General features: G+C 40.2%; 1 protein-coding gene across 6 annotated transcripts in view; it reads left to right on the top strand.

Moving 5' to 3' along the window:
• The window catches only part of unc13c (unc-13 homolog C (C. elegans)), a 582,280-nt gene extending 569,589 nt beyond the window's left edge, over window positions 1–12,691 (top strand). For all 6 annotated transcript variants that reach the window (XM_087981434.1, XM_087981433.1, XM_087981432.1 and 3 more), the window contains 3 exons: window positions 8,361–8,453; window positions 8,568–8,727; window positions 11,347–12,691. In XM_087981434.1, coding sequence (XP_087837560.1) covers window positions 8,361–8,453; window positions 8,568–8,727; window positions 11,347–11,632 — 539 coding nt within the window. In that variant the 3' untranslated portion in view covers window positions 11,633–12,691. The remainder of the gene's footprint in view (window positions 1–8,360; window positions 8,454–8,567; window positions 8,728–11,346) is intronic.
• Window positions 12,692–12,908: the final 217 nt, after the last annotated feature.

The following is a 12,908-nucleotide window of genomic DNA, read 5'->3' as shown; positions in this document are numbered from 1 at the left end:
GGATTGTTGACAAGCTTTTTTCAGTTAACCTGTTCAGAGACATTATGACACATGTCTGGAGCAGGTGGGACATGAACCTAAGCCTCCTGGTTCAGAAGTAAGCAGCTGTATTATCCCACCCCACCCCACCCAACCAAACTCACTTTGATTTAGCCCCTTCCCCCTCTCCCTCACCTTTGTTGGTTTGTATTGCCCTTTGCAATGGGCTTTGCTTGGAAAATATTCAGTTGGAAAACATGGGTGAATTACTGACAGTGGTTAATAGCTGGGGAAAGAGAAATACCACGGGTGATGTTGTGATGGGGAAGAGCAAAGTTCAGTTCTGTGTAAGAGCGCAACTGGATCTAAAAGGAAAGAATGACGTGGACTCCTTCCCCTGACCCCAGATCCCTCCCCGAAGACGCTGACAGTCAGGATGTTCAGTATTGCCTCAGAGAAGCTCACTGAGTCTCTGATCCATCTGCCTCCAGGTGTCAGTCAACGCGCTGCACACTTTGGTGGAAATCCATTTATTTCTCCTTGAAGAAAATAAATGTAGATAAGATTGCCTTGACAAGGTGGATTTTAATCCAAAACTAGGGGGTACTGTTAAGAAAAATTAAGGCTCACCTTTTTACGACAAAGATAAGAAGGTTTTATTTCTGTCTGAGGATTGTGAGACTTTGGAACTCTGACTCAGAAAGTGGCAGAGGTGGGACATTGAGTATTTTCATAGTGGAGCGAGATGGATTCTTGTTGGGCAAGGGAATCAAACGTCATTGGATGTGACTGAGGAGATTAAATTCAAAATGTGATCTGATCAGCCAGAATGTAATGAATCCAAGCCGGCCGGAGGGGCCAAAATGTATTTCAAGAAGATAGCTCACCAGCGCCCTCTTCAGGGCATGCGTAATAAATGCCAACTGAGCCAACAGCGCCCACATCAGATCCATCAAACCATTTATTTTAGCACCACAGCACCAGGTTTGCAAAGAGGACATTTAATTCAAAGCGTAGTATCTTAGAGCATAATTCCAGGACTAATTTATGCCATCTTTTAATCTGTTAGTTATACTGTCTGTTTTACCTGTATTGGAATTTTGTCTTTTCCTGAAAAAGGGATCAAGTTCAAAGAGAGATCTTTGACTGACCCACTAGGAGAATTCCCAACTCTTCTATGAATAGTGCCAGAGTGTATTCCAGCTGATAGATGGCACCTCAGTTTAACATCTCATCTGAAACATAAGACTTCACATATTGTAGTATTCCCTCAGTAGTGCACTGCAGTATCAGCCCAAGAGATTTAAACTTTCAGCCTTCTTTCTAAGAGCAAATAATGCTTTCAAATGACTCAAGTTGACCTGTATTGACTGTGTACCTTTTTGATTTGCAGTTAATGTTAAGATGGGTGAGAGGGCCAAGTTAAATGCTCAGTTTAGCCTCAGGGCTCTCTCAGTTATAGCAACAAGTCTAGGAATATCAATTAACTCTACTTTCATTGCAGCTATTACTCTGCAACCTTTTTAAAAATCATTTACTTTGTGTACTGTGTTTTTTCAAGCAACCATGGTAGAGTCATCCTGTAGATCTTGCGTTACAGATATGAGGTTCACAAGATTGTTTCATTTTGGTACTGTGTCTTTAATATAGAGTAAAACGAAGGGCCTGTGTTATCTGTTCAGACATCTGCCAAGCAACAGGCCTGAGTGAAATGATAGTTAAAGATTAAGGAGAGGTCCACGTTGTTTTTCTGGTAAGGTGGTGGAAGTTGGTCACACTGTGAGACAATGGCAGCAGCATCTGTGTTTGGAATGTTAGATTTCAAAGTCCCAGGATTTGGAAATGCCGGTGTTGGACTGGGGTGTACAAAGTTAAAAATCGCACAACACCAGGTTACAGTCCAACAGATTTTTTTGGAAGCACACTAGCTTTCGGAGCACTGCTCCTTCATCAGGTGACCTTCACCACAGCGCTCTGAAAGCTAGTGCTTCCAAATAAACCCGTTGGACTGTAACCTAGTGTTGTGTGATTTTTCACAAAGTCCCAGGTAGTTGTCAAGAACGTCAGGTTACTAAACAGTTGCGCTTTGAACTATTCACCTACTTCCAAAATAAAAGAGAGTTGGGATTTCAAGGATAGATAAACAGTATTCCAATCTAGATACAGGGCGGCTGTGATTCAATATCATGGATTTGGGCTTTGAAAGGTAAGGATTTTCATGGATATCTTGAATCACTCAGCCAGAGGTGGTCTACCAGAATCTGGGAGAAAAAGAGCAGCTTGGAGCCAAAGGGCCACTGGGAATACAGGGAGGGGGCCACGTTCAAAAGGAAAAGATGAAACTCATAAGCATCTCTAATAAGTCTCGGAGGTTTACTTTGCTTGCATGAGAGAAAGACTCATCAGGAAAAATACTCATTGTGAAAGACGATTCTGGGGTTGAATGTTAATTGACTGAGAGAGGAAAGGAATGGAAGTAAACCCTGAGGAACTTGTTGATGACGTGGGCTTTCAGTAATGTTAAAATAAAAGGGAAAGTTCAATTCTGTAATTTATAATATAACCTTCTTCCTGAAAGAAGTGGTTAGCAAATGACGCTTTTAGTCTGTTTGGTAAAGTAAAGGTTATAAGAAGGTGAAATTTTGTAGCAGCCTGCAGAATGTATTGCAGCACCATCTTGAGCAGCTCTGACAGAGGTAATAGTAGCCAGGGCTAGTTCTCCGTAGTGTGTACATCACTACAAGCTACCTTTAATTCAGCTACTTATTAATCTCACAGACAATCAAATACTGAAACAATTATTTAAGCTTTACTGCATGTAGCAACCAAAATAAGACCCAAGTAAACATGTGAAGCCTCACAACCCAACTTGGCTATTACCTGATAATGGTGGAATTTATTATGGTTGGAATTATTCGAACCAACAGTGTTTGTCTCTCCATGTCCACAGTATGATCCTTATGTAGTGCTGTTCTTCAAAGTTCTCTGCTAAGGATTCCTGGAGTTGAATTAGTGTGTAGGTTAGGTTGATCTTAGATTAAGATAAATGCTCAGCAAAACATTGTGGGCCAAAAGACCTGTACTGTGCTGTACTGTTTTATGTTCTATGAATAATTACACAAATTTCTCTCTTTAAAGTTTGTGGTGTGACATTATTGATAATCCTTTGGACTCTTTTATCTACAATATTGAATACTCCTCTGGAACTATCAGGTGTGTAGCTTGCCTTCTTATCAGAAGTAGCTCCCCTCTTCCTTGTTAGATCATGCAATGACTGTCTGTTTGAAGACACAACTTTCCTGCAGTTAACTCTTTTAAGCTTTTCTGCAGGACAATCATTTGTCCCTGTGGCATAAAACAGGCGTTTATCAAGCAGCTGTTAAAACAGTTGTTTAATTTGTTTATGTAGCTTTGCCTTAGTCCTTTCCTAGGCATGACTAATTGCTTTGAATTCCTATAGAACAGTTTATCTTGTCTCTTAACAGTCTATTCCAGGCAGTTATTGCTGCTTCTTTCAATCCATGAGCAGTTATTAAAGTTCAGAAGTTTACACTCTCACATCCCCAACAGGCTGGCAATGAGTAGAAGAGCTATCATTCTTAGAAATGGGTTTCTGCTTCCCAAAGCTACTGGGTGACATCTTGGCAATCCTAGTTATTGTGAGACCCTGCAACCTTCTTTGAACAGTAGTGTTTACAGCCATGGTGAGAGTCGTTTGAATCTGAGTGACATTTGCGTGCTGCCTGCATTACCTCAGTTGGGCACAGGGCAATCAATCTTTTGTAATCTAGGACATTCGATGGGCCTTATCCAAATTTTTGCTTTTAAATCAGACTTGACACTTCGTGGGAGTGTGCTAACCAGATTGGATAGATGCTGAAAAATGTGTTGCTGGAAAAGCGCAGCAGGTCAGGCAGCATCCAAGGAGCAGGCGAATCAACGTTTCGGGCATAAGTCCTTCTACAGGAGATTCCTGAAGAAGGGCTTAAGCCCGAAACGTCGATTCTCCTGCTCCTTGGATGCTGCCTGACCTGCTGCGCTTTTCCAGCAACACATTTTTCAGCTCTGATCTCCAGCATCTGCAGTCCTCACTTTCTCCTAGATTGGATAGATGCCCCTGGGGAGTAGAGGGGCCGAAAAGAGTCTTACCCCTCTGCACAACAAGGTCAAGTTGGACCCTGATCCTGGGCTTATACTGTAACTACCACATCTCTGTCAAGTGGAAAGCCTGTGCAACAAAGTCAGAATGACAATATAACCGTGTTAATCTCTGTGTTATAAACATGAGAATCAGAAGATTACTTCCACAAAGTTTTGGAATACTTATAGTTAAATACCCGATGTACAGCAATCACAAAAATAGTGCAATTTTCACAAATTACATTCAACATTACCAAATGTCTTTATCCAAAACAGTCTTGCATTGGCACGATGACAGAGGAAACTGAGCAGACAATGAATTGTATCGCGGATTGGATTGTGTCTGCTATCATGAGAAGCACTGTAGACTTATCGGGTATTTATGCATAAAAATAGCCACACATTTTGGAAGTGAGTCGACAGAGTTCCAGAGGATTACCTGGGATAGTGTAACCAACTTTATTACACATTACTGCCAGCTCTACATTACACTATTAGCTGTGAGCGCAAACTGATATTTTCAAGACAAGGGCCTGTACTGCGCTGTACTGTTTTATGTTCTATGTTCTAATTTAGCATGGCCCATCCACCCGAACCTGCACAACCCTGGACACTACGGGACAATTTAGCATGGCCAATCCACCTAATCTGTACATCTTTGGACAGTGGGAGGAAACCGGAGCACCCAGAGGAAACCCACAAAGACATGGGGAGAATGTGCAATCTCCACACAGTCACCCATGGGTGGAATCAAATCTGGGTCCCTGGCGCTGCGAAGCTGCAGTGCTAAACACTGAGCCATCATGCTGCCCAAAGTAAATACTGCAAGTTTCAACTTGCCCAGTCCCTTTGAGGCAACTGCTTGGGGTACATGACGTGTGACTCTGGTAACAGGATTCGAACCCATGACTCAACAACAACTGGAGGTTAAATCCAGCACCTTTGACCGCTTAGCCAGATGACCACATTTGTCAAACAAAATCTACTGCTGTCTGTTTTGGATGAATTATGCATGTTTATAATATCAACTAGTTAATAATTACCGCTGATGCATTTGTTCTCAAATTAACAATGAAATGAAAATCACTGGAGAAATCTTCTCAGTGATTACTGTACAGCATAAAGTATACTATATTTTCACACATTGTCTGACAAATATGAGCTATTAATATTGTGATTGCATAAGATGTACTAGTTGGACTAATGATTAAAGTTCTATTTTGCAAAAGAACTTGAAAAACGTAACTAAAATTTAACAGTTTATTGTTCGCACATTGTTTGGAAATACTCAAAACATCTTAAAGTTTTTTGCAGTCAAATCCAGTTGTTGCTCTTCAGTTGTCATCAGGGTAGCTAAATTGCAGACAATTGGCTCTAATATGGGCTGTGTCATGAATCAGACAAAACACCCTTCAAACATAGCCTAGACCTTAACTTTTATCTTAATTAAAGGTGCTGTGTTTCAGATGTAATTCGATTGGTGACCCTACTTGGTTTTAAGAAAAACATATTTTATTCTTTCTCTACACTTAAAATATAAATAAAAGAAAGAAGAATTGATCCAACTTCAACTCTTTTCGAATGGTAGATTATGTAACAATGAAACAATAACTGTTCCAACATAGTAAAGTCCCATAAACACACCCTTGGCAAAGGCAAATTCAGAAAAAATAGATTGTCTCAAGTGCAGGATCAAACCAACAGCAATGGAATAAATGATCAGCTAATATGTCTTTGGCGGTGCTATTTGAGAGTAGTATCAGAGAGGACACTGGAAGAATTCTGTGCTCCTCTTTGAAGAATGCAGTAGAATCTTTTATATCCAGCTGAACTCATGGACAGGGCTTTAGTTTCATATTCTTTCAAAATCCTGGAATTGCCTCCCTAAGGGCATCATGTGTCTACCTATAGCACATGGGCTGCAGCAGTTCAAGAAGGTAGCTCACAGACTAAGAGCAGGCAATAAATGCTCACCCAACCTGTGATGCCCACAGTCCATAGTGAATAAACAAAAAGTAAATTATCCAAAAAATAGCACATATACTATATCTTCAAATATGTAGAAATTGCAACACGGCAAGCAGCTTTTGGCTCGTTAGTCCATGACTCTGACTTGACAACACAATGGCTTTAAGAGGTGTATTTTGTCCTGATTCTATTTATGAAGAGGGAGGTTGAGACAGAATGGCGAGTGATCTTTTCCAAACCAATAAAGTAAACAGCTGTTGAAGCCTTCGAATTGTTTCTTTAAAGTTGGAACAATAGAAGCAGCATGAATGGGTGGAGTCAGGCTCCTACCGAACCAGGGTTTCAGTTTAGCTTTGAGTATTTGTTGAGGGTTTTGAAGCTGCCATATATCCCTGTTGCAGCAAAACAGTAGAGTTTTCTCTCTCTCTGCCAGAATATTCTCTTCAGGTTCTTTTCTCCTGGACTTGAGAAACTGTGCACGAGACAATCGATTTTACTGAATTTGCCTTTGCCAAAGGTGTGCTTATAAGATTTTACTATTTTGGAACAGTCACTGTTTAGTAATTAAATAATCTATTATTCTGTTAGGTTTTCCAAAAGAATTGAAATTGGGTCAATTCTTCTTTCTTGTGTTTATATTTTAAGTGTAGAGTAAGAATAAAGGATGTTTTGCTTATAGCCGACTCGGGTAACCAATCAAATTAAATCTGGAACACAGCACCTTTAAATAAGATAAAAGTTAAGGTCGAGACTATCTCCTAGACATGTTTGAAGGGTTCATAACACTGCCTATACTTCATTAGAGCCAATTGTCAATATGCAATTTATCCATCCTGTTCTTACAACACTTCAACATATTTCATTCATTCAACTTTACAGTTTCATCCTGAATAGTGTTGGTTTCTGCTTCACCTGCTAATTCTAGAGTGATTTCACAGGCTCAAGTCTGCCATGTGATAAATTTCTCTAGGCCTCACTGCTGAACTGTTTGCATTTAATCTTGGATCTGTAGCCATTCATTCTTAACCCTTCGACTACTGGAATCTCTATGTCTTGCATCACTTTACAATCTGCATTATAATGGAAAAGACCCAACTATTCAAATCTTTATTCATACTAAGTAGCACCCTAGAGAAGGTATTATACTTTCTGTCAAATCTCAATGACTATATCATGTGGTAGAGGTGGCTGCACACAACGTTCTGTAACTACGGTCTTGCCTAGTGTTAATATAGGTTCGTCATTATCTTTTTTTTGGAATTTATACTCTATCGCTTTTGTGAGGTAAAATCTAAAATTCTTATAGCTTCATAGGCTTTTGAGTCCTTGGATGCTGCCTTTAATGTCTTTCAGGGTAGACAAGCAGGAGCCTGGAAGAACACAACAAGCCAGGCAGCATCAGGAGGTAGAGAAGTCAACATTTCAAGCCTTTCAATCAGTTGTGATTCCAACTAGCAATTCTCCCCCTAATTCAATACCCCTTAATTTTCCTTGGCCATGTCCCATATGGTACCTTGTAAAAGGCTTTCCGAAAGTCCAGGCACAGCTCAAAATCTCCACTACACCATATCTGTTACCTCCTCTCAGAATCCTTTGGGGTTTTGTCAAGAACAGTGTTCTTGTGCTGACTACTTCTGTTTCCTCTATTTATGCGGCTCTTTATTTTTAGTTAAAACCTCTGAATATTTCCTAGCTCAGACGGTTAGATAACCGATCTGTGATCATCTAGGTTGGTCCTGTCTCGTTTTTAAGGATGGATCCTACATGGATCTATACAGAGTCATCCAGCAAAAACTTTCAAATGCAGTCATAACCTGAAATTAGATTTTGAGGGCCCTCTTGGTCTCATTTCTCAATCGCTTCAAGATTCGAGGATGTATTCTGGTACTTTGCCTTCTCTTAGCTGGCCTAACTTGACAAAATATCTTTCTTGTACTGATAACAATATTGTGTGAACAATACAGCACTTTCGCCCTGCTCAAATCCACAATGGGCCTTCAAACTAGAAAGAACCATCAAGCTGAGTCTTGTATTTTCAGCTGTGACTTTATTGACAATTTATCGTTTTCAGAGAACAGAGATTTTATATTTTGCATTATAATTAAATATATATTTAGGACTTATGTGTTGGATTGATGCTTATGCAATTATATAATTGTATATTATGCTTCTATTTGAATTATATAATTATGCTTATATCTGAACTTCTGGAAGCTTCCCGTTAAGATTAGTTTTTTTTCTGGTTTTACAAACATTGTTTCTCGTTTTTTCAGTTCAGTGCACAAACGGCACATTTGGAGAAGTCTCAGTCCACGTGGATCTCTTCACACATCCTGGGACAGGAGAGCACAAAGTCACAGTGAAAAGTAAGGACCACAACCTAACCCAGGAAAGATAATGTCTTCAGGATATTATTTAACAGGCGAATGTCGCTGACATGACTATTCTAAGCCCTGGGGTGTTCTGAATTCTCTTTGCAGTTGTCGCAGTCAATGAGCTAAACTGGCAAACCACGGCGATGTTCCGACCATTTGTAGAAATTCATGTGGTTGGGCCGAACCTCAGTGACAAGAAAAGAAAATTTGCCACCAAGACAAAAAATAATGCCTGGTCCCCGAAATACAACGAGACATTTCACTTGTAAGTGATCATGTGATTTCTGTCTGTTTTTTAAAGTTATTTTCAAGTACTAAATTAATTTTAAGCCAATACCTTCAATGTGTATAAGTCATAAAGATATATTATAATATTTAATTCCGATTTTAGTAGTAGACCCATCAACCTAATGTCAGTTAATCATAGAATCCCTAGAATGTGGAAATAGGTGCTTTTGCCCAATAAGTCCATACCAACCCTCCAAGTAACCCCCCCAGACTCATTCCCTTACCCTATTACTCTACATTTCCCCTGACTAATGTACCTAACCTGCACATCCTTGAACACTATGGGCAGTTTATCACAGCCAATTCACCTAACCTGTACATCTTTGGACTGTGGGAGGAAACTAGAGCACCCGGAGGAAACACATGTAGACACAGGGAAAATATGCAAACTCCACACAGACAGATGCCCGAGGCTAGAATTGAACCCAGGTCCCTGGCTATGTGAGGCAGCAGTGCTAACTGCAGAGTCACCATGCTGCCCTAAGTTAAGATATTGGAATCCCTACCAAAAAAAATGTACAAATCAAAAATACTAGTCAGCTTGAATTTCCAAGGGAAAGACTTTTAGACCAACTTTATTGCGTTTTTGAAAAGATGATAGAGGGAAGACAAGGAAAGTGTAAACGTAGCAAGGCCTTGGGATAAAGTATGATAAAAAGACCAATAAATAGGATCAGAGCAAGTAGAGTCAAAGGATAAATCAGAGAATAGAAAACTTTCTTGCAAGCTAGAAAGGATGAGAGTTATCTGTTAAAACTGCTGATTACACTCTCACAGATACCACCAAGGTGCTGTACAGAAGGATTGTGAAGCCAAGTATGACAATGAGCTCCCTAACGTAACATTCAGCAAGACAACCAAAAGCTTGGTCCAAGAGTTAGTTATTAAGGAGATATTAAGTGAACAAGAATAGAAACAAAAGCAGAGAGGGGTGGGGGGGGATGGGATTTCAGAGATTAGAAGAAAGTGAGGACTGCAGATGCTGGAGAATCAGAATCAAAAAGGGGAGTGCTGGAAAAGCACAGCAGGTCTGGCAGCATCTGAGGGTCAGGGGAGTTGACATTTTGGGCGTACGCCCTTCATCAGAGATTAGAGCCTAGGCAACTGAAGGCACAGCTGGAGATGATGGAGAGATTCAGTGGGGCCAGGAAGGAAAGGCCAGAATTCAATATGTACGTACGTTTAAAAGGGAGGTGGAGCTGGAGGAAGCGAGAATGGAGAGGCATGGGATGGTGAAGGAATTTGAAAACAAGCGTGAGATTTTTAAAATCAGGATGCTGCTGCTGCAAGAGACAATGCAAGGTCATTGAGCACAGGGGTGACAGAGAAACAGGACTGGCAGCAAGTTAAGACACAAGCAACAGAGTTTTGCATAGCTTCTCGTTTACAGAGGGCAGAATGTGGGAGACCAGTGAGGAGTCCATTGGAACAGTCATATCTCAAAGTACCAACAACATGAATGAGAGTGTTGGCAGCAGACCTTTTAGTTTTGATTTATTTATGAGATATGGGCGTCGCTAGCTGGGCCAGCTTTTATTGCCTGTCCCTAATGGCCCTTGAGAAGGTGGTGGTGAACTGTAATCTTGAACCACTATCGTCCAGGTGCTGTCGGTTAAGCCACAATGCCCTTAGGGAGGGAATTCCAGGATTTTGACCCAGCGACAGTAAAGGAACAGAGAGATATTTCCAAATTCAGGATGGTGAGTAGCTTGGAGATAAACTTGCAGGTAGTGGTGTTTCCATGTACCTGCTGCCCCTGTCCTTCTGGTGTGGACTGTCATGTTGCAACTGTACAGGACACTGTGAAGCCACTTCCAGAATATTGCATAAAATTCTGATCGCCCATTCTTATAAAACTTGAAAGAGTGCAGAAAAGATTTGCAAGTTTGTTGCTGGGCTGGGAGAGTTTGAGTTATAAGGAGAGGTTGAATCGGCTGGTGCTTTTTCCACTAGATTGCCAGAGGCTAAGGGGTGACCTTACAGAGGTTTACAAAATAATGAGGGGACTGGAGAGGGTGAATAGCCAAGATCCTTTTCCTAGGGTGGGGGAAACACTAGAAGGCATAGGCTTAATGTGAGAGGGGAAGGATTTACAAAGGATTTCAGGGATAGCTTTTTCATCCAGAGGGTGGTGCATGTATGGAATGAGCTGCCAGAGGAAGTGGTGGAGGTTAGTACAATTTTAACATTTAAAAGCTACCTGGATGGGTATATGAATAGAGGGATATGGGCCAAACGCTGGCAATTGGGACGAGATCAGATTAGGATATCTGGTCAGTGTGGAGGAGTTGGACCAAAGGGTCTGTTTCCGTGCTGTCTGACTCTGAAAATGTAGGTGCTGGTTGTAGTTTTGTCATTTCTTCAACTGGTTGCTGATTGGAGCACTTTGTTCACTGGAATATTGCATTCATGGGGTGGGCAATGAAAGGAAAACCTGCCAAGCGTTTCATTTTGAAAATGGCAATCCAAGGGCGTGCTGTCCTGTTGACTAGGGACAGACACACAATTGTTAACACATGAGGGTGAATGAGAGAAATTAAGGAGGTAGTTGAGAAAGTTCTCCAAAGTAAATGTCAATTTTATTTTTTACATACAGTATCCTGAGTAATGAGAATGGCCCTGAGTCCTATGAACTTCATATCTCTGTGAAAGACTACTGTTTTGCCAGAGAAGACCGGATTATAGGAATGACTGTCATCCAGTTAAAGGACATAGCTGAGCGAGGAAGCTGTGCATCGTGGTATGCACTGATCAGAAATGTTTACATGGATGAAACTGGGCTGACAATCCTCAGAATACTCTCACAGAGGACCAATGATGAAGTGGCCAAAGAATTTGTACGCCTCAAATCAGACACCAGATCTACTGAAGAAACCACATAAAATGAAGAGAGCGAGAATGAGAGAGAGAGCGAGAGAGAGCTGGCAAGAAAGCATAAGTTGAAGTTATCTTTTGTGCATGTCTGTTTAAATGTGTGGGTATGTTTATCTGAATATGTGCAGGTGTGTGCAGATAATTATAAAGTACTTCAGCCCATAATTATGATGATGAAATGGGGAGTACTGAAAGACATTTTCTTTGGTGTCTCAGACAGCTAATTGTTCTGATAAAGTGCCAAATCAAGATTACCTGAGGGAATTTTTCCCTGGTATTTTGTGTTTTATTTTTCAATTTGCTAAATGATTGAATTCTAGTAATAAATTGCTATTCTGTAGTTTTTACACAAGTATTTGTTGGTCCCTCATTTGTGGCAGATGCTGTCTCGTTACCTCTGTGATGTTGGGCTGTATCTATCCAGCGCATGTTAGTGTAACTCAGCTAAGTTACATCCTAAAACGTACTCGTATCTTTTACATTTTTGTTAATTCCTCCACAAAACTAAGGCATTTATACAAAGTCCGCTGTTGCTTTTACATCTGCATTTCTTACCTTTCATGATTTATTTGACACAAACGGTGTTCCCCATCCTCAAGGTGCAAACAATTCACATTAGCTCCATTGGATTTTTCTGACATACCACTGTGAAGATGATGCTTAGCTGCCATTGTAACCACTTTCCTTAAAAAAAACGAACAGCTCACACAAGCAAACTGGCATTGTTAATTTTCAAAAATTGCCAAAGGGATCTCAGATCCATTCAACGATTTTTTATGCCACATTAAGAGGCCACATGTTTACAGAGCTACTGGCTGTTTTGGTGATTTGAATCAAAGAAATTACTATGTTTCTGATAAATAGTGAAGCTGTTACTATTTTCAATGATGCGCTTGTACAATGTTGCTTTATAAAATTGTATGATTGGTTCGGCTGTGACCCCATTGTTTCAACATTTTCAACAATTGTTAATATGCAACATTCTTATGTATTGCACTGATGTTAAAATTAATGTCATGTAAATATATTTAGTGAACAATTGTACAATAAAGTATTGGAAAATCCCCCTTTTGAGTCAAGATCCATTTTTTACTGTATGTAAAAAATGTTCAGCATTTCTAACTCGATTCTTTTTGAGGTTGAAATATCTGATTTTGGAGTATGGTGAAAATGTGGTTTCAAATATTGTAGCATCTTGACCACTACGTAAAGACAAGTTTTGTACCAAGTCTAAAGTAATGGATATTATTTGTCAGTAGTGTCAGAGTTGTTGAGAGTTGAAGT

The sequence above is a fragment of the Chiloscyllium plagiosum genome, unplaced genomic scaffold, assembly GCF_037043375.1.
Source record: "Chiloscyllium plagiosum isolate Xiang-an unplaced genomic scaffold, Cpla_swu_hap1 HiC_scaffold_39, whole genome shotgun sequence".
Taxonomy (NCBI): Eukaryota; Metazoa; Chordata; class Chondrichthyes; order Orectolobiformes; family Hemiscylliidae; genus Chiloscyllium; species Chiloscyllium plagiosum.
The sequence above is the reverse complement of the archived record's forward strand: the minus strand, read 5'-3'. Positions and strand labels throughout refer to the sequence as shown.